Source organism: Maylandia zebra, linkage group LG2 (assembly GCF_041146795.1).
Source record: "Maylandia zebra isolate NMK-2024a linkage group LG2, Mzebra_GT3a, whole genome shotgun sequence".
Lineage (NCBI taxonomy): Eukaryota > Metazoa > Chordata > Actinopteri > Cichliformes > Cichlidae > Maylandia > Maylandia zebra.
This window is the reverse complement of record NC_135168.1, coordinates 6,370,704-6,392,130: the sequence shown is the minus strand read 5'-3', so window position 1 is coordinate 6,392,130 and position 21,427 is coordinate 6,370,704. Positions and strand designations below refer to the sequence as shown.

The 21,427-nt window shown below is 42.8% G+C and overlaps 2 protein-coding genes and 1 long non-coding RNA gene across 4 annotated transcripts in view; 2 read left to right on the top strand and 1 right to left on the bottom strand.

Moving 5' to 3' along the window:
- LOC143413219 (uncharacterized) overlaps positions 1-8,856 on the top strand; it is a 332,604-nt gene extending 323,748 nt beyond the window's left edge. Inside the window, exon 7 of the mRNA XM_076875976.1 lies at positions 8,648-8,856. Coding sequence (XP_076732091.1) covers positions 8,648-8,856 — 209 coding nt within the window. The remainder of the gene's footprint in view (positions 1-8,647) is intronic.
- The window catches only part of LOC112432914 (uncharacterized), a 118,351-nt gene that overhangs the window by 53,597 nt on the left and 43,327 nt on the right, over positions 1-21,427 (bottom strand). The gene's annotated exons all lie outside the window — the stretch shown is intronic.
- LOC143420647 (uncharacterized) lies at positions 16,111-21,355 on the top strand. 2 transcript variants are annotated; one of them, XM_076888785.1, is made up of 5 exons: positions 16,111-16,208; positions 19,374-19,503; positions 19,759-19,860; positions 20,853-20,931; positions 21,093-21,355. In XM_076888785.1, the coding sequence occupies exons 2-5, from the start codon at positions 19,385-19,387 to the stop codon at positions 21,303-21,305; spliced, it is 513 nt and encodes a 170-aa protein (XP_076744900.1). In that variant the 5' UTR covers positions 16,111-16,208; positions 19,374-19,384; the 3' UTR covers positions 21,306-21,355. The 2 variants fall into 2 exon arrangements, with proteins under 2 accessions (XP_076744900.1, XP_076744903.1); XM_076888788.1 differs by lacking the exon at positions 19,759-19,860.

Genomic DNA, 21,427 nt, shown 5'->3' with positions numbered 1-21,427 from the left:
ATTATTGCATCCTCTCACCACAGGAGGCGCTGTTGGCACCACTGATTGCTGATCAGCTGTTCTCTGATGATCTGATTGATACTGTGAATAACGGGACTCACTGAACTCTGTGACACAGTGAAGATTACAGAGTTTAACTTCACCCTTTAAGACTGACCACAGAACCAAGTCCGCCAGAGCTTTTGTTATATTTTTACATGCTGTGGAGCCATTTGTGGGAGCATTTCAAGTTGCTATGCATCAATACAACTGTTATAGCCCTAATTTTAATAATATGTATGCATTAAGTCCATAGTAACTACATAAACTGCAAAAAAACCCTCTGCTCATCCATCTCTGTGTGTATCAGGATACATTTGGTTCATAATACACAGAAAAATCAGAGTTATTACCTGTAATAAATGTGAAAGATTCCTGCAGTGATAACCAGGCAGGACTGAAACACATCCAAGCTGTCACCACGGTAACAGCACCGCCCATCCACAGGTGAGGGGAGGAGCAAAAAGGGGGACTTTGACCATTTTATACTAAAAACACTCAACTAATGTTTGTAATATGAAACAAATAAGCCCACATTAATGTGAGCGTTTATTAAATAATAATAATGATGATTTCCTCCTGATCTCATTTCCACAGCAGAGAAAACTGTGGTGTATATTGAGGTGGAGGGTGTGGTCTGTGGCTCAGGTGTAGAGTGAGGGTGGGGTGCACCACAGCAGCATGCTGGGACTGCTGAGGGTGGAGGAGGGAGTGATGATGACATCAGAGCTGCAGCACAGAGACCAGTGAACACACAGTCTGTTCATCTTTGCATAGATACAATATACAGCACAATATTGAATGACAGACACGCTGTGGGAGCTTCCACAGATACACTGACGTCAGCATCCAGAGTCCTCCTGCTGCTCCCCCCTCAGAGCCCCGTGATCAGCACCAACACATTCAGTTAGATGACAGAGTCCAGCTGCAGCTAGAATCAGCTCCCCTCTGTGAACAACAGCACAGCGTCAGTGTTTCACACTCAGTGAAAGGAGGAAACAGCAGAAGAACACCATGTGTGCTACGTTTCCCAGGACACACTACAAACTGCACAAATACAGAGCAGCACGTGGAAGGACCTGGAGCTGCATTTACAGAGCTGCAGACAGCGTGATGTCCTGTATGGACAGGTGGAAGGAACCAAGTCCTCAGCTGGAACACTCGTGTTTGTCCACAGACAGGAAACACAGCAGGAAACTTCCTCACAGAAGTGCAGCTCATGGATAACACACTTCCTGTCAGTCAGAATGAGGCTGCAGCCAAACACAGAAAGGTGTTTTTGTCCAGATGAGCCCAGAGAAGAAACACGAGTGTTCACAGACATCAGAAGCTCAGAGAGGTGAAACATGAGGTTGGAGTCCTCGTCAGCATCCAGAAGAGCTGCTGTGAAACCCTGAGTACTCATGACAGACTCTGATGGCACAAACACATCATGATTCAAACAGAAAGACAAACATGGAGCTCCTGATCCTCCTGCATGAGAACAAGCTGACATGAGCGCTGTGTCTGAGAGTGTCTCCCTGTCACAGTGACAATAACACAGCTGCTGCTCACAGTCATTAAACTGACCTGAGGTCAGCTGTGCTCCTTACATATGAACCATGTGACCTCACATCAGTGCTGTGGATGACTGTAGTCATAGAAGAGTAGAGCTGTAGCAGGTGGTGTGAGGAGGAGGTGGTGTATTGTAGTTAACGCAGTACTGAAACACTCCAGCAGAGGGCGCTGTTAAGTCCTTATTGTAACACAGTTACTGTGTGCAGTTAGACTTCATACATAATCTGCACTTATTTCCATCAGACATGCTGTCAGGAAATGATTGGTTTCTATTGATTCTACTTCCTGTTGACTCGTTTGATGACAGTGAAACAATCACAGCTGATTGTGTGATGATGTAAACTGTCACTGTTACATTCAGTGTGTGTGACATAATGTTAGTGCAGGCTGATAACAGCCTGGTTCTGTTAGAAACACATGAACGTGTCCATAGATCAGTGTGTGTTTAACATGAGAGCTTCAGCCCTGCTGATGTGTTAAATAAAGACATGCAGGAAAACTGATGAGACTCTGAAATAACTCTTTATATTTATAATGTAACTCTGCATCAAAAGAACAACAAAGGATCCCAGACAGGTTTCTGTGAACAAAGACCATTCTGATGTTTCTGTGTTTCTAACACTTTGACATTATTAGTAAACAGACTGCAGTGAGCAGCATTTATAAAGAGCTTCTATATAAAGATATGACAGCTGTTTGACAAGTTTATCACTCTGTGTTTGGACCTGATCAGTCCAGCTGTTTACTTGAAACATGTTCATTTACCTGTTCTGTTATATTCATGTTCTTGTCTCTGTTGAAAACACATTTTAATGTCCCTCAGATTTTTCTCCCAGATGAATAAATATAAAAATGACACAAACTGACTGCAGCTACTTTTTGTCCTTTCTGTCAAAAACCTTCATGTGACTCATGAGAGACACGTTTCAGCTGTTTGTGACAGATCAGAGGCCAACAAGTCATTTATAACACTTTCCATCATTGTTTAAAGTTCTCAGTGTTTCTGTGTTGCTGCGTATAGGATCTCCCAGCATCATCACTGTGCTGTCCAATCATTGTGTGCGAGGTTACCCTTATAGTGCGATGTGTGTTTGCACAAAGAGAAGCATGTGTGTCAAATATAAATAAGCACAGAACAGAAACAGCTGCTGGTTTCTTCTGTTTAGAGTCAAGTTAGTGTTTTGTGTCTTTGTTTGAGGCCTGATGTCGAGCAGAGGTGTGTGTAACTGCACTGCTCTGTTATATGTGTGAAGTGTGTGCTTCTCTTCAGCATCATCTTTGTCACTGCTGATTCCTTTGTGTCATCATGTGTTGAGAAGAGAGAACAGTTATAACGGAGGAGCAAAAGGAAGCCCTGAAATCTGCATCAACAAGGAAGTGTTGGCTCACCAGTGATCCCAGCAGAGCCACTGGTTTGGCTCCAGTTGTTCTAGATTCAATGATGTTGTTGCTACAGATACATGTCAGCATCTTTATTGAATTTAATATGAAGCAGAAATGGTGTCATTAGGAGAAGAAGAGGAGAACAAGTCCGGCGAGGAGGCAGCAGCTCTTAAAGATGAAACAGCAGCTCAGCCCTGAGCTCAGAGAGCTGCACATGAAAAAGCTCCTCAAGCAGATCCTGTCAGAGGTTTGTCATCAACAGGAGGAACTGTTCACATCATAGGATGAAGATGCTGTCAGCTGGATGAAGAAGGTTATTTAATGCAAACGTTCACACTGAAGTCAAATTGTTGTCGTGTTGAACAGATTCATGTACTGATCGTCTCCAGAATGTTAGAAGAGCTTCAATGAATCATTAGAAACAACTTACAGCTGCACAGCTGTGTCAAACACATCTGTGTGTCATTGTGGGATTGTTGTGTTTCTACATGTGACACACGTCTAAAACATGCACACAATCTGAACACAAACAGGGACTCATGTGTTCCCACAGCCAGATGCTGAGAGCCATTTCCTTGTAGTCCTGTGTCTACATACATGAACCATTAGATGTTATTGGAATGATTGTCAGCTCTGATAGTTTCATGTGTGTTTAGCTGGACGCTGTTTGATCCTCGACATGTTTAAAGGTGTCCAGTCCTGAGACACTGGGGCTGGAAACAGCTGTGATGTCATTGGACTGTCACACAGACAGAAGTGCATGAAGTGAGCAGCCGAGGAGCCGCTGATGTTTTGGATTCAACAGCATTTGAAAGGTCGACACAGACACATTTGCACACAGAAAGCTGAATCTGTCATATGCCACAGTGAACTCACTGTTCAGTGTTTTTCAGGAAGCTTCTTAACTGCCTCTGCTGCCAAACAAGCAGCTGATGTCCTTGAGAAGAAGCTGAAGAAGTCTTCAACAACAAATACAGGAAGTGGACTTTCAAATACTAGATTCACTTTAGACTCACAGAGAAATGACTCAACCAGCTGTGTTTGACTATATGAAAGGTCAGTGTGTGTCTGCACACAGACTGTTGTGTTGGACTGTTATTCAGTTGTCTGCTGAATGTTTTCAAATGTCTGCATCTCAGCTGTGATGAGGCTGGGGGTCATGGGAGGCCACCGTAGCAGCCTCTTCAACATCATGACATCATCATAAATGCTGCTGGACTGTCTGATGGGCTGACGGTGAAAAAGCCGTCGGGAAGGAAACAGAAGACATTTCAGAGGCTGCAGCAGATTTCTTTGATTCGGGGCCTTTTTCAGCTTTATTGGACAGAGCAGTGAAGATAAGTGACAGCAAAGCAGAGAGAAAGGGGGCGTGGCCCGGGTCAAAGCCAGGCCAGCTGCTCTCCACCTCGTGGTCACCTGCTCATCCTAGTGAGCTCCACCAGCAGCCCTTTCACACACTTTACACTGTCAAACACTGTGTGTGGACCTCAGCTAACAACAGGCTACATTTAAGTCTGGACTACATGCTTTTATATTGTTTTTATTCCATCAGCAGCTCAACATCATGAGCAGCTTTGACATAAAGACATCAAACTCAAGCTGACTTTAAACTACTTTTAATACAGGGGCTCAAAAACAACAACATCTTTATTATATATCAGGACAGAAAGTCGTTTCATCTCAAAGGGAAACAGCTTTATTTGGAATAACCAGCACTATCAACTGGTTTGGGATCTCCACCAGTTTCATGTCTTTGCAGCTTCTCCAACAAAGTTCCTGTAAAATCAGCATGTTTGTCTTTATTGGTTTGATAGTGATTGATTATTCAGTCCCAATCTGCTGTCATCTAAAGAACAAAATGATGTTTCTATGAGTCACAAAGCTCCAGATGTTGTCGGCTTCACAAAGAAAACAAAGAACTTAAACACAAAGTGTTTGGAGCCAAAATGTTCCCAAGCTGCTCTTTTTGAAATGGCAGAGGTACAGTGGTGTCTAACAGCACACTGTGGAAGGCAAACATGTTATTGTTGGATGAAACTTCATGAATCCTTTGTAGATTTGAGCTGTTGGAGCCTTTCTTTTCTCTTCAGGTGTACAGATGCTGAGGAGGCAGGTGAAGCAGGTGGAGCTGTTGTGATGCTGGCAGAGGGTGTGTCTTAGTAACTCTGTGAGGCAGAACTGGATCCAACATTGTGGATGTGTTGATGTTGGAGCCATTAAGAGTCTCTGGCCACACTGTAGGATTTCCCTTTGATCCACTGTGGGGGCATTTTGGAGTCTGTCAGTGAAACTCTTCATGTTTGTGTTTGACTCCAGTTTATAGAAACAGAGGAATGTGTCATGCTTTTGTTCGGCCTCCACAAATACACACATTTGTTCATTGGTTGGACTTTTTGGAAGGAGACACATTGAAAACCATGTTAATAAGATCTTGTTGTTTCCTGTGGATCCGACACAGAGAGTGGACTTCAGACAGAAAGCGTGGAAGAGATTTTAGAGGCCGTGTGTGGCAACAGGAAGTTTCTGTGTGTTTGCTGATCTTACATGTGGAAAACAACACGTGATGTTTGTGAAGTTCTACAATGATCATTGTTCTCACAGCATTTTGAGTGGGAACAGTTCAAACTGGGAGTAGTGGGAGTTATTTACTGATTGAAACAAGCTGAATGTTTCTGTGATGATGAAGATCAGCAGCTCAGCTGATCAATGAACTGACATCTATCAGTCGTTTCATGAGATGAAGTCATCAGCAGACATTTGTTCTGACTGTGTGATGAATGTCAGAACGTCAGGGCTCTGCTTTAGTCACTGCTTGATGATCATTGGCTCATTGTTGAATCCAGGGCCCAGTCTGACCTCTGACCTTTGCTGCAGGTCTTCTGTGTTATCTCCACTTTCATGTCTGATCTTCTGCTGTATCGTCCAAAATAAACATCTGGATCATTTCCAACACTTCAGCAGATCTTTAGTTTGGGCAGTGCAGCACAGAATAACACATATTGTACTATACTGCCCACTTCCTGATCTTATTGGATCTGTGTGTGAGGTTGGTGAAGGAAACACATGTTTACTGAGTGAGTCGCTGCCATTAGGAACTAGTTTTTATATCACAGCCTGGAAATCACACAGGACCATTTCTGCAAGTGAAAAGTCGTCATTGGAGGAAAATGATTGTGTAGTTTGTGCGACTGAAGAATTGTCCCAACTACATGTGCTGCTGACCCTTGACCTTTTCTTTAGGTGCACAGAGGAGTCTGTGGGAACATCCAGAACTGAGGCATCTTGTGTACAAACGTGTTCAGACCAGATGTCAAATGATGTCAGATGTCATCCGTGAATGGATGCAACTGTGGATCGTTCCAATAAAATGAGGCAGTTTTGTAAGTACAAGCCCACTACAACCCATCATCAACATTTTAAATTACATTATACATCTTCACTGATATAAAGCACCACTATTTTAACCTGATTCACTTTTTCCACTGGTAGGTTCAGCACTGCTGCCTGCTTCAGACTGAATCCAGCAGCACAAAGACACAAGTTAATAAAATCAGCATCTATTCCTTTATCACTGCTTTGTTACAGAGGAGAACAACGCTCCAGTAACGCGTAATCCGATTATTTTTTTGAAGTAACGAGTAAAGTAAGGGATTACTATTGCAAAAACAGTAATTAGATTACCGTTACTTTCCCGTAGGAACGCTGCGTTACTGCGTTACTAAAACCGTGATTTTTTTGCGGGAATGTCTCACGACAGTGACGTAAGCGAGTGCGACGTTGGTGACAACAGCTGTGTGCAGATCAACAATGGATCACATATCGAGTGCAGAGAGAGTATGAGCGTGCAGCGTTTAAAGCGTGGAAGTACTGACCTTACTTTGAGTTTGATTCCATAAAAAGTGACAAAAACATTAGTGTCCGCTGTGCGTGGGAAGAAAACTTCTTTTTACAGCGAAAAAAACCCCTAAACTTCCAACAAGCACCGAGTAGCTACGACGTAATGGGAAACTCACAGAGAAACTCGCGGATTCTTCCACTGACCGCGGCACACCTGCACCAGGGTAAACCTCCGCCTACCCCACTCCTGCTTTACAGGTGAAAATAGAGCAACAGGACCGCTGAGTCTTTGACTTTATTTATTTTCTGCTGTGTTTTACTTGCATCTATTTGAAAGACTGAGTGCAAACACAAAATATTTTATTTTATGTGCTGGAATGTGCAGAAAATAGGTTTAAATGTTAAACTAATTTATTCAAGTCAGAGAATGTTGCAGATAATTAAATGTTTGCTTGATGCATAAAGTTAAAAGATTAAATCTAATAAAACAAGTTTTAAAAAGAGACGTTTCCATTTGATTACATTTTGTATGATGGATTATGCAGAAAAAGTAGAATTGGGCTGAAAGATCTATCGCTTTATCACCTACTCAGGTTGGAAATCGTGTTTTTAAAAAGTAACTAAGTAACTAATTACTTTTGAAAATAAGTAATCAGTAAAGTAACGGGATTACTTTTTTGGGAAGTAATTAGTTACTGATTACTTTTTTCAAGTAACTTGCCCAACACTGGACAGAGTGTTGGCTTCATCACCGACACACGTCACCACATCAGGAAACAGCTGGTTCAGTGAGTATTTAAGGTTCACTGCAGACAAACTGGAGAAAAACGAATCACATGAAACATTTGTTACTGGTTTCTGACCTCGTCGTAGAGACTCACATACCTGTGTTCTGCTATCAGTGTGATCACATGTGCTGGTACAGTTTGCCAGGTTGACCCATGTAACCTCCACTATCCTGTAGACGTGGAATATGTTTCACATATGGATCGCTTCATTACTCGACTATGACTGTGTGCTTCACAGGTGCTTACTGAAGTGCTGCTTTACACAAAACCAGACAGTAAAAATAAGAACTGCAGGTCCAGACCACAGGTTTATGTGTTGATAATGATGATGTGCAGTCACTCATTGTCACAGGATACTTCCTGCAATGATGCTACAGGTCTCGCAGTTCTGCAGAAGTGGAGGAAACAGATGCTTTTCCTAACAGAGACACTTTAATGACTTAAAGAATCTAACTGACACACAAACCTCAGTTTGTCTGACATTCATGAGAGTAAATGCTCCTGAATGTTCTGTTAGTTCACTGGATGTTCACCTGACTTCAAATGTAAAGATCCCTGAGACAAACTCTCACGAGTTCAGCGGCGACGCGATCGCACAACCAGCCGCGACGTTAAAGGCCGACGCGCTCACTACCTTTGGTTACAGCTCTCAGCTCACACGACATACACAAAAATAATGACAACACGAGTCCTCTGTAGGACGTCACTGTGGTTTACTGACAATGTTCTCAACAACAGACGCACAACCCTGGTTTGGTCTGGTTATTTGTGTTGTACGGCTTCGTTGGTCTGACGAGCTTTTAGGGATGTCAGCAGAAGGATTTCACGTGCTGAGGTCATATTTATGAATCAACCTGAACAGCTGATACTTTACCTCTTTATTTTATAACACATATGAACACGTTATAGTAGATTTGTGCAATGTGTGTTTCACGTCTTTATGGGCGTATAGATCTGTAAACAGGCTGATGGGTGTGTGTCTGTTTATTGTAGCGGTGCAGAAATGTTAAAAATGATGATAATAACAACACTTCTCACATCAGGCTACAACACAAACCTCCTGATAGCTGCAAACACCAAAACCCCCAACGACAGGCACACAAAGAGCGAGCAGGGACCCACCCTGCCAGCATGTGAGCCTCCTACTACGACTCACTGTGGAGCAACACAACACCAGGAGACGGAGGATATGAGAGAGGATACAGCTGCTGTGGGGGAGCAGCCACACACTCCACAGGAGACGACGGGGTGAGAGATGGTTCGGTGCTCCTAACATCATGTGGACGCTCGTCTGCACATAAACAAACCTCACCTAACCCCACCTCCTTTCTCTTTTTTCAGGGTGGGGTGCTCCATCCTTACACACTTTGCACCACGTTGCTCTCCATCTATTCGTTTACCTTCTTGGGTCTCTTCCTCCTCTGTCCCAGCCCGTTGAGCCGATCGCTGGGGTCCAGCCTGTAGTGGGAGTGGCTGTCCTCGCTCATCCTGTCCCCGTCCACTCCGGGTTATTCCTTTCTTCTTTCTTCAAAGTTTTCACCACCAGATGTCACCGGAGAGGACTGTGTTGAAAAGCTTCGAGTAATGAACCGTTTTTCAATACAAGCTTCAGTGCTTCGGAAAGCTTCATTTGGCCATCACTAGTGGGGGAGGTTCAGTTTGCCATGTTGCAACGAGCTTAGCTTCTGTCTCGCTAGCTTGCCCTGCGCTCAGTGGATCTGTGCTCGACAGTGCAGCCTAGGCGGAGTAGTCGAACACAGATCCACTGAGCGCTCAACACAGACAGCATCGTCAGAAGGAAAGTTGATAAAATAAATTAAAAATTTTGTATTGTTCGATACACATGCGTACCGAACCGAAAGCACTGTATCGAACGGTTCAATATCGATACGAGTATCATTGCACCCCTAATATATATATATATATATATATATATATATATATATATATATATATGTGTGTGTGTGTGTGTTTCTGTGGTTCAGCATTATGATGGATGAATAAATGGATAAATTTCCGAAATCCCGGAGCAATGCAAATTAGCCGGTGCGAGGTAAGGAGCTCTGTCATTGGTTAGACAGTCTTAGCTTTGCACCTATACCAAAGGCCATTCAGCCTCTGTGTTTACACTCTGCCTACACAGATGTTGGACATGAGACGACACAGGAAAAGGATTTTTGATGTGAGGTTTTTATTGAGATTTTATTTCTTTTTTTTCTGATTTGAAGTATTTATTAATGGAATAATTATTTATTTTCAAATACTGATTTATAAATTTTTTTATTTTAAATTAAATTACTAGATAATAAATTACTTTTGTATTGAATAAATAAAATAACTTAAAAATGAATTTGTAAATTAATATTTTATCGCACAATTCATTGTTTAAGCAAAGAACTTTTTATTTCGATGCGCTGGATCTTCTGGTCCTCTGCACATAAGTGGATTTCCATTTAGACTTTATATAGACAACAACTCAAAGTGCTTTACAACAAGTCACATTCACCCATACGATCATCTAGTGCTGTACTTTAAACACTTTAAACACAAACACAGATACTGTGGGGAGAGGCCACAGAGGCACAGGGAGAAAACTCACACAGAAATCCAACAATTAAAGAGGAACCTTCTCGATGTAACACTACCATCCTGCAAGATGACCTGGTCCTGGGCCATCTTAATAAGCATGCTGTGCACAGTAGTTTCATATTCCTGCCAGAACAAACACCAGACAGTTTGTACACAAGGCTCAGATTCTCGCTTTGCCAGATACAGACAATAGTTTAAGATCCTAATGTCTCTGCACAGCTCTGTATGTACTGAAATATCCAACCTCAGATATTTCCTGCTCACTCTCTGCACCGCCTTAGACAACAAGTAGTTCATGCTATACATAGCATTGACTTTTCATTCCAGCCATGTGCACTCATCAGGGCATCAGTGCTGCCGTAGTAACCACACTAACACTTCCTTGCACCTGTTGAAATGGCCTCAGTCTGATCGTGCCCTGAACAAACTCACCTTTAACATCCCACACACGGACTAAATATGTGCGTGTCAATAACACGTGACAGGAGAACATGCTGGTTGTCTGTCATGGGGCTGAATTAGAAACAGAGCAGGAACTACAGTTTGTCAGATTAAGACTGATCAGGTCCAACATCCGCTCCCAGCACTGATTTACACGTTTGGTGTCACATTGAAGGAAACGCCTACTGGCACAACCTGCATGTGTTAAACTGCTCCTGCGTGTAAACAGCGTGTCACTTACGGCTTTTTGCATCACAAGGACGCGCACTGGCGTCTCAGGGTGACTCAGATGTTTGCTGAATGAGGTGTAGACCGGACTAGGCGGGACTCATTTCAGCAAAACACGAACTTTTCCACCCACCAGTGTTTATCTGTGTGCTTATTTTAAAGAATTATTCCATCGTTATCAAATACGAAGCATTACACGCACGTCGCGCCGTTTCTGCTGAGTCAGACACCAGTGCTCCCGTGTGCTGATTCTCGGGTCCATCTTAAACTGGTGTGTTTGCGAATGAACTTCGGTAAAACGTTACAACGTTACCGGGCGCGCAGAGGGTCTCGGAGGCGTGTCGTACCTGTCGGGTGGTCGCGGGCTCCTCGTTCCCGGTGGGTGAAGGTGTTTCTCCTTCAAGCGATGCTGGGGTGACCGGAGAAGAAGCCATGTCCCCCCGACATCACCTCTCACTAAGCGCCGCTCCTACTGTGACTTTCCTCGGTGTCCTCCAGCGTGCAATACGCTGCCTGGCGCAGTTTGCACGGACGGTGGACCGGTTGCGTCGCTCGTTTCCTGTGCGATCAAAGTGAGTCTTCGGCTGCACAGTGCAGCCACTGTCCCTCCTCCGGCCGGCGGACTAGTCCAGGCGAGGCGGATGACGTTGTCCCGGGTCTCGCTCGCTCTCGCACATGCAGGACTTGGCCCAGTCTGTCTTCTTCTGCCTCACTCTGCGCTCTGCTTTTCACTTCATGTCTTTTTGTTTTGTAAGGTGGCTAACACGATCACTCCTCTTCTGCCTGCAGGACTCTGTGACTGCTCTGTGCTGTGGCAGCACACTCCAGCCTGATAGTTCATTTTACAGCTTTTGGCACTGCGACGCTCTCCTCGGCTCGACAGACACAATCTCACCATGTCGGCACAATATACTGAGTGCAATCCATAACATGATTTTATCTCACTGTAACTTTGAAATCGACCAAATGTTGCGTAAATGACGTGTCACGTGACTTGAGCACACATGCACACCCCCTGTCCTCACAGCAGACATTCATCTTAGCCCCCCCCCCGTGTTTTGAGATCATTGCTGCAACAAAAAGTTGCCACACATATTTCTACATGAAACGTACTGAATCAGTTGGCACATATTTAATATATATTAAATATAATATAATGTTGTTTTGTTGAGTGGCTGAAATAAAGCTGAATCGCATCACAGGAACGACACAGCCCTGTTCCTCCAGGCTGTTAACCTGTGAATCAGCAAACATCAGAATCAGAATCAGAATACTTTATTGATCCCTGGGGGAAATTATTTTTTGTTACAGTGCTCCATTTTAAACCAACATTAAGACAAGACAGACAATACGCTAACTAAGAAACATGTATGATTTATTGTCATTCATTTGCTGAACAAACTTACCTCTGAACTTTGACCCTGAAAATTCAATTCCATTTTATTTATATAGCGCCAAATCACAACAAAAGTCGCCTCAAGGCGCTTCATAGGTACAGAGACAAACCCAACAATCATATGACCCCCTATGAGCAGCACCCTAACCATGGATTGGAGAAGAATGTGAGATGGTAACAATGACAGCTCAGGAGATGGCAAATACACTAGAAGAGCCACCTTTATATCATGCTGAGCTGAGGGTTTGTCAAGCCCAGCTCAGATTTTCAGGAGAAAGGTGATGTGAACCAAAAGCAGGAGGAGGTCATCACTGCTGGACCGAAGGCTAAGAAGGAAGAGCTTCTGCTGTTTGCAGTGTATACTGCTGTGGATGCTGTATCGTGTGACATGCACAAGATGTTTTATTCAGACTGAACTCTTTCTTTGTAGTGTTTACCTGGAGAAGATCGGAGGGGCTGGCTAAAATGATGAAAGCTCGAAGCAGATCAGAACACCGCTTTGAAAACTTGTACGTGATGCTGTGGGGTTGATTCAGTGACCTTGTGGGGCCATAACAGAAATGACAGCAGTGTAGTGGATCAAATAAAGAGTGATGATGTTATATTTGTGACTGTAGCAGGACCAAGGCTCAAAAGGTTGCAGGCGTTGTTAATTGAGCAGAAGATGGACGGCATCAAGCCCTCTCCTCGACAGCTACAGGATCACAGTCTGCAGGTTCAGTTATGCAACGTTTTAGCATCGATGCGTGAAGTTAAGAGCAGACAGGGAGGTTATTTTTGCACTGGGCTGGAATGACTCAGTTTACCTGTCAAAGGCTATCACGGCTGGGAGAAAACCCTCAGCATTAGTAAAGAAGGACCACGGTGGCCTCTGGGTAGAAACACTGCAGAGTTCATGTGGATACGCTGCTGCATTAGGTCAGATAGAAATATCATAAAGCATCATTAAGTAAAAACGTTTATTAAGAACAAATGTTTAAATATTGTTAACGTGTTTCCCAGAAACATCTGTAGAGACAAAGAGCTTTCTGTTGTTGCTTCGAGGAAACAAGCTCTTCTTTTTAGTTTTGTCCTGGTATTTATTCCAGGACGGACTCATCCACTGAGCAGTGTTTGGGTTTCTTCCTTTTCCTCGTTCTGGATGCAAACTATTACAACTCGGGCTTTATTTCAGTGACAATGGCCTTAAGCTGCAATACAACAGGAAGTTACTCATATATAGTAATTTCCCAGACCATATTAAAAATCCATTAACAGGAAATACAAATGATGGGACAATGCCACAGCATGGACATTAGAACAGTTGGGAAAATTTACCTGGAAAAAGGTGAAAATGAGGCTTCATTGAACTGGAATTACAAAGACCAGGAATGTGAGATCCACCAGCCACAACTGAGGGTTTTTACACATCATATCCTCAAAGTAGAACTACAGTGATCAAAAGAATCGACTTTAATGTTATTCTTTCTTTATTTATGTCAGATTTAACCCCCCAAAAAGCTTTAATCTTTAACTAGTCTTTGGACGTAGCTACAGTACGGTCAGGTTGACAGTTTATGGGTAACATGTGGCCACCAGGCACTGTGACACACTTCCATGTTATATTACCTTGGCGTCCCGTAGGAATACAGGAGAATCATGTGAGGAATCTAAGAGTTGTTTCTTAATTCAATTCAGTTTTATTTACACAGCACCAAATCACAACAGCAGTCGTCTCAAGGTGCTTTATACTGTAAGGTAGCTCGTACAATAATACATACAGAGACAAACCCAACAATATGACCCCCTATGAGCAGCACTTTGGCGACAGTGGGAAGAAAAAACTCCCTTTTAACAGGAAGAAACCTCCAGCAGAACCAGGCTCAGGGAGGGGCGGGGCCATCTGCTGTGATTGGTTGTGGTGAGAGAAGGAAGACAGGATAAAGACATGCTGTGGAAGAGAGACAGATGAACCGCTGAGTGTTGTCCCGTCGAGGTGGCTCTTCTATGTTGTGCATTTATGGCACCAAACCACAAATGCAAAGGAAGAAAGGGTCGAGGCACAGCACCCAGCTGCCTGACAATATTCAGGCAACGTCCAAAGCCCCACAAAGGACCTACCCACACCCCACTGGCCCCGCCCAGATCAAGGAGCTGTCACAGCAGACAAAAATGTGAAGTCCGCACATAGTCGCCATGGCACCCACCAACCCACCACACCATCCCCCATGGAGCTACCAGGAGAGGCATACTGGCCCACTGAGGATCACAGAGGAGCAGACCCAGGGGGGCTGACAGCACAGCCCCCACCCACCAGTCGTGCAGCTTATATTGTATATTGTATGAAATGAAGGAAGGTGAGTGCTATTTTAAATGGTTGTAGAAAATGAAAAAACAGCAGGTGTATTGGCTGCATTTTTAGATAAATAGTTGTATCTGTTTACAAAATGTACAATTTATATTTGCATTTCAAGTTATAAACATTTACCCAACACGTCTGTGGTTTTTTTACAGTAAAAAATACTGCTAGGATTTTAGGTTCTTTGTGTGATTTCAGATCAGTAATAGTTCTATTAATAGTAATAGTAATACTAATGCAGTATGTCAGTGAAAAAACAACTAAATTCAGTTGAGCTGAAAAGATACCAAACAAAGCAAGAGGAGGAAAAAATAAAATGAAACAATCTGAGGGTGAAATACAAACGTAAACTCAAAGGAGTCACAAATGTCCGGTTGTGTTTCAGACCTCAGAGGGTGAATCCAACAAATCATGAAAAATGAGGTTTACATGTTTGTTCATGACAGTGCAGATTTCTGACATTTTGTGTCATTTAAGCTGCAACAATGTGACTGTTTTCTAACAAAAACAGTGAAACTTAAGTTAGACTTGTGTTTGTAAATGAAGCGCCCCATGTTGTGTAGCTTTCTGGAGTTTATACTTATTGGGCTACATATGTATTTAATATACAGGCTGTACAGTACATAACATCAAAACTCACATGTTTCATGTAACTAAAGTGTGTAATCATGTGGGTACAGACAATAATTAAGTTATAGACTATATTTATATGAAAAACGTGCATACTTACTGCATTTGAATCATTTTAACCACATGTAACCTCCTGCATATGTGTTTGGGGGGAAAAGGCTTTGATTTTGCCACCCTAAGAAAATTTCTCTAGAGCCGCCCCTGACCATTTCACAGGATTTGCATTTAAAGATGCAACAAGACTAAAATGGTTAGGGTCAGGAGGTCAAAGGTCAGAGCTCCTGTGGGTCTGAGGGCGGCCTCACGCTGGAGAAGGATGAAGGAGTCTGACCTGAGCCAGTGTTTGACATGAACACATCAGCACTGCTGTCAGTGAGCCTAACGACAGCCGTTAGCATCATTTCAGTGTTTCAGTCATAAAAACACTTCCTGTCTCTGTGGTGGTTACAGTGACATCATGCAGTTTGTGCTTTGACCTCCAGAGGGCGACAAATCAGCACAGACAGAGAGCTCCATTCAAACTTTGCTGCCATCAGGAATAATTCTTCAAATATAATCATCAGTGTTTGAGCAGTTATGATATCAGGGACAATCTAGACATGTGTGACAATACTGAACATGTCACATGACACACCTCAAACATCATGTGATCCACTCTCAGTCTGCACTTTCATTCATGACTTCAACAGGTTGAAATGAGCTTTGAAGAAACATCAGTTCAGTGCTGAAATATTTAAACGCTGCAGGAAGAACAACAACAAAGTGATGACGGATGTTTGTGCTTCAAACAGGAAAACCAGCAGAAATAAATCACAGCCTGCCAGAGGTTTGGAGTTTCCGAGGTGCAACTGAACGCAGCACAGTGTTCCAATGCTCGTGATTGTCCTCAAACGTCTCTTTGGGTGTTTCCTTCCTGCTCAAAGTTTACTGTCACTTCCTGAACTTCGTGGAGTGGAGCTTGTTGTTGGTGTGTGAAGAAACTGTAAGTTTGCTTTGTTTCCTCCTTTAACAGTTTGTCTTTAGGAACTTTACTGTTTGTTCAGCTCGTGTTTGATTTCTTCACACAACAAACTGTGTGTGTTTGTATTTCCGGTCTCTCCATTAAAGTCAGTGTGTAATGTTTCCTGGCTAACATCAGCTGTGTGCAGCTTAGTTCAGCACAAATCTGCCGCTCCATAGTTCACGGTAACGGACTCACAGCTGGACCAACGAGGCCGAGTGTGTCCGCCACTCTGAGCTACGTTCGTGTTTGTGTACTTGTAGTTTGTACTTTGTACTTTGAGTTCACTCAGAGCCCACAGAGGACGCAGGGTACGTGATGACGTCACAGCCCTTTACCTCCTTTACTGTCACTGTGATTAATATTTACACACGAGACACCTGCAGAGCTCTGACGCTAAGCTAGCCACACAGCTGCTAACACTAAGCTAACGCTAAGCTAACGCTAACGCTAAGCTAGCCAAGAACCCAGAGTGAGTTAAAGCTGAGTAAACACTGACCCCAGACCAGCACCGTGATAAAGTGAGCTGCTGCTGCTGAACTTGAACAGGTAACAAAGTGATGAGCAGTCAGGCTGCAGGTTTCTACCTGTTCATGTTTCTACAGTAGAATCACTTTGAAGTGTCTTTGTGCTGTTTCATCTTTGATTTGTGTTCATAAACACTCAGAGAAACATCACGTGACCTCATCAGGATCTGTGTTGGTGTGTGGGGCTGTACCTCAGCTTTATGTTGTTACATGCTCATTTGTTCATTTTAACATCAAAGTAATGTTATGAGGAGTAATGAAGTAACGTACTCCATTACTTTTAATCAAAGTGTTCTGTGTAATATGTGTAATAATGACTGTTTTGAGTAATGACCAACACTGATCACAACAAAGAGGAAATGCCTCCAACATGCACAAACATTTGAGCCACAACATGCAGTTAATGTGCACAAATGTCTTTGATATGCTGCTCAGTGATGGTGGTGACTGTCAGAGCAGAGCTACTGAGAATCAATAAGTAATATCAATGATGGGATCAGAATCACTAAATTCTTCTCATCCCTGTCAGTATCATACATGTGCTGTATAATGTGATAAATGTAGAGGTGCTGGCTGTTCTCTAGGGCTGAACGATATATCGCATTTGCGATAATATCGCGACATGATCAAGTGCAATTTTCTAACCGCAAAGGCTGCGATTATACTCTGGACATGTCCAAATTCATGGGCTTCATCCTCCTGAGGCCGCATTTGTAGACCGATTACGTCACAGCGACGTGCCGAAGGCTGTCCAAATTACTACCATATCCCAGAATTCATAGCGCGGCCCAGCCAAACTCCAGTTTCCAGCAATGGCGGCCGCTACTAAGTTTTAAAATTACTCATACTAATCTTTCTGGGTCACAAAATAAACTTTTAACATATTTTCAGGCGAGAAAGTAGTTGTGTAAACATCAAATATCTGCTCGGTTTATCAAGATATCCCATATTTGCAAAAGTGCTTCGACGTTTTCAGAGGCGTCTGCTACCCACCAGCTCGACAGCTAGCCGGGAGCTCGAGGGTTACTGATGCGGCCGAGAACGGCACAACTCCCGGCACATCATTTTCAGATCACCGCGGAGTTTCGCTGCTCGGGTTAAACGTAATATATAAGTCACTTAGACAACCTAAAAATGTTATTGTTGGGCTTTTTTCAGTGTTTTGTTTGTTCGTGAGTAAATTGGTTTGGCTGAGATTAAAGTTATTAGATTAGATAAAATAAAACTTTATTAATCCCCCGGGTGGGTTCCTCCTTGGTTTTCACACAGCTGACTAAACGTCAAACAGAAAACTTATTAAACAGAAGTATGAGACAGTCGAGAATTTACACCAGTGTCTGGTTATATTTTAGATAGCAAGAAGCAGACGGCCGAGTTTATTAAACTCCACCGAGACAGCGGTGACGCTAATCAGAACTAGACCGTCCAATTTCACGCCTTTAAACTTTAAAGGCGTGTTTGTGTGTGTGTTTATACAATTGCTATTATGTTTGCACTTTATGTGTAATGTTACTGACTGCAGAGATCAGTAAGATGTGTGTATTTTTTATTTATTAGTTTTATTTATTTAATATTATTTTTTAATTGAATGACTGTCTAGTAGTTCACAGATGTCGAAAAACTGAGTGTGGTAAAGCCACTGATTTTGTTTATGTATATTTCTGCAATCTGCACATTGTACTGACTTTCATTTTAATGTTTACACCAGGGTTCCTTGTCAGCACTTTATGCTCAGATGTTTGTAAGCTAAAAATAAACTATTGTGTATGTTCAAATATACTGTTGTGATTGAAGAAGTTAAATAAAAATGTCAGTCATCAATTCATGCATCACCTCATGTCATCATAACAGAGGTCTGTCTTCCAGGAAAGAACAGTTTAAAATTAATGTAATATAGTATTGGCCATACTATATGATGTATTGCTTGTCTTTGTTTAATAATACAGAAGACAAAGACCTTAAAAAATAATCGCATATCGCATCGCAATCGCAATATTGGGGCAAAAAATCGCAATTAGATTATTTTCCATAATCGTTCAGCCCTACTGTTCTCTCACTCTGCTGTTTAGCTGTAAAGGACGCCTCCCTGCCTTTGTCTCATTCATGACCTTTAATAGTCTCTTCTAACATGCAGAGATCTGTATGATCTGTTTCATAGAGTCTAACCAGCCTGTACAGGTAACAACAACAGTCACTGCATCACTGACACACAAACGTCATCTCTGTCAATAACAACATTCATACATGGAATAAAAACACATCAGTGGATCATTGCTGGAGCTGATGTTTGTGCTCCTGGTGCAAAGGCTCTCAGTTTCCTCCTTGAAATAACATCAGTGGTGGGTCAGCGACATGCTTTCTTTCCCTCTCAGGTTTAAATATCTGGGACTCTCCACCGTTTGGTTTTACAGCTGAAGAAGCTTCTCAGATGAAACGTCTTCCAGAAACTTAAAGACGTCTCTTTTCTCTCCAAGCTCCTTAGATCACATGACCTGGATGACTGAACCTACAGACATATTGACCTGGTTTCATGGTCACATGACGGGTCAGAGGTCAGCGACTGTAACTCAGTTCCTCCTGTTAATGTGAACTCACTGAGTGTTTGTGGTTTACCTCTCAGACTGACTGAAGATGATGATGGAGGAAGAGGAGGACAGAGCAGAGTCTGCAGGGTCCAGCTCTCCGTCTGTGAGGAGCGACCGGTCCAAAGGTCAAAATCCAAACTTCAGTGGTGAACCTGGAGCAACGAGGTCAGAGAGCTGAACTCACTGAGTAACAGAAATAATTCTGCACTGACATTATAATCAGTGTTGACTCTGGTTGATTGTCTGACTGTGTTTGTGAGCTGAGAGGAAATGAAAATGAGTTTGTAACAAAAATCAGTTTTGTCCAGTTTTCCTGTAAAAAGCTGAACTCTAATCTAAGAGGATGTTACTGACAGGAAACAGCTGCATTATCTGCAGTCTGTGTGATCACAGCTGCTTCAATCATGTTTGTGTCTGCAGAGGTCAGAGGTCACAGTCTGCAGGGTCCAGCTGTCCGTCTGTGAGGAGTGACCGGTCCAAAACTCCACCCCCAGTCTTCAGTGGTGAACCTGGAGCAACGAGGTCAGAGAGCTGTGATGACTCCTTTACATGTTTGTGTTTCCTGGATAAATATGACCTGAAACATCCTCAGATTGTTACAAAGATTCATTAAAAAGAAAAGAATGAAAGAGAAAAGATCCAAATGTTCGACTTGGTCATTTGCTGTTTGAGGACAGTGATGCTCATATCTGTGGGGAAAGTGTGACCTGAGTGGGTTCATGTTTGTCTTTAAAGAACAGAGCTGCTCTGATTCTCTTTGTGTCTGATCTGTTAAACAGTCTGAGAGGTCACACAGAGACCCAGCAGCTAAAGCCTGGATCATACTGGCTGCTGTTACTCCATCAGGACAACACTGAACCACAGTGGTGTGGATGTAGTGGATAAATCCCACCATACTGATGCTCAGAGTTAACCACAGGGAACAAAACCAGATGTTACCTTCAGATTGTGACCTTTGGAGTGGACGATGCAGATTTCAATAGAGAATAAATGTTGTTGTTTTTCAGCTGTGAAGAAAGAATCTAATTTTCTGAACTTAAGAATTTATGATGCTGGAAACAACATGGAGACTATAACACAACATTTCCACTGTGTTCATAGAATGAATGTAAAACTGTCAGACATTCATTAAATATGCAAAATGTCTACAGAAGCATCAGAGGGTCAGACGTGAAGCACTCAGTGATTTTGATCAAATGACTCATCAGTTATTGATCTGTACTACACTGATCTACCACGTTAGTAAAGCTGGTGTTCTGGTGGTGGAGGGAGACTCGGATCATGTTCTGGTTTTGGAGCAGTGATCTGCTGATGGTTCAGTTTGATGAGCTTCTTCAAAATCATCCCTGACATCACCACTGAAAGGACGTCCATGAAAACAGACTGAAAATTACTGATATGTTCACAATCTGAGAGTTTAAAACTTGACAGACTTGATTCAGATGAAGTTATTTGAGCAGAAACTCCTGGATCTTTATCCTGTGTTGATCTAATCCTTCATGGTTCCTCCACAGAGTGGAGCAGCAGAGCTCAGAGGTTCCCAGTGGTCAGTCTGCCCAGCAGCATCAAACACAGCTGGACTCCATATTTATGGTCTGTACATGTACAACAACTACTGTTACATCTGTTCTGTTCACAGTCATCTCCATGCTGCTCTTTGTAGACCAGTGGATCGTCAGTGTGTCCAACATGGATCTGATGTTTGGCTCCATGATTTCAGTCTGATTGGCTCATTCATAAATATTCTGTTCCAGCTGCTGGAGGACAACATCATCACTTTTGTGAAGAACGAGCTGAAGAAGATCCAGAAGGTTCTGAGTCCAGATTACCCAGAATGCTTAGAGAGTCAGAGGAGCAGCAGCAGAGAGGCGTTTGTGAAGATCACAGTGGACTTCCTGAGGAGAATGAAGCAGGAGGAGCTGGCTGACCGTCTGCAGAGCAGTAAGAGGATTTATCTAAAGATTTAAGCTGCTGGATAAATGAACATTTTCCAGAGATGGAAGATGGAGCAACATGTTTTAAAGATTAGTTCTTTTTGGAATTGAGTGTTTATTTTTCTTCTCATTCAGAACTTCAAACTGCAGTTTGT

Coding starts and splice junctions, on each gene's coding strand:
- LOC143420647 (XM_076888785.1), top strand. CDS start 19,385: ATGATGATGGAGGAAGAGGAGGACAGAGCAGAGTCTGCAGGGTCCAGC. Junction 19,504..19,758: donor GGTGAACCTGGAGCAACGAG/GTCAGAGAGCTG, acceptor TTGTGTCTGCAG/AGGTCAGAGGTCACAGTCTG. Junction 20,932..21,092: donor AGCTGGACTCCATATTTATG/GTCTGTACATGT, acceptor ATTCTGTTCCAG/CTGCTGGAGGACAACATCAT.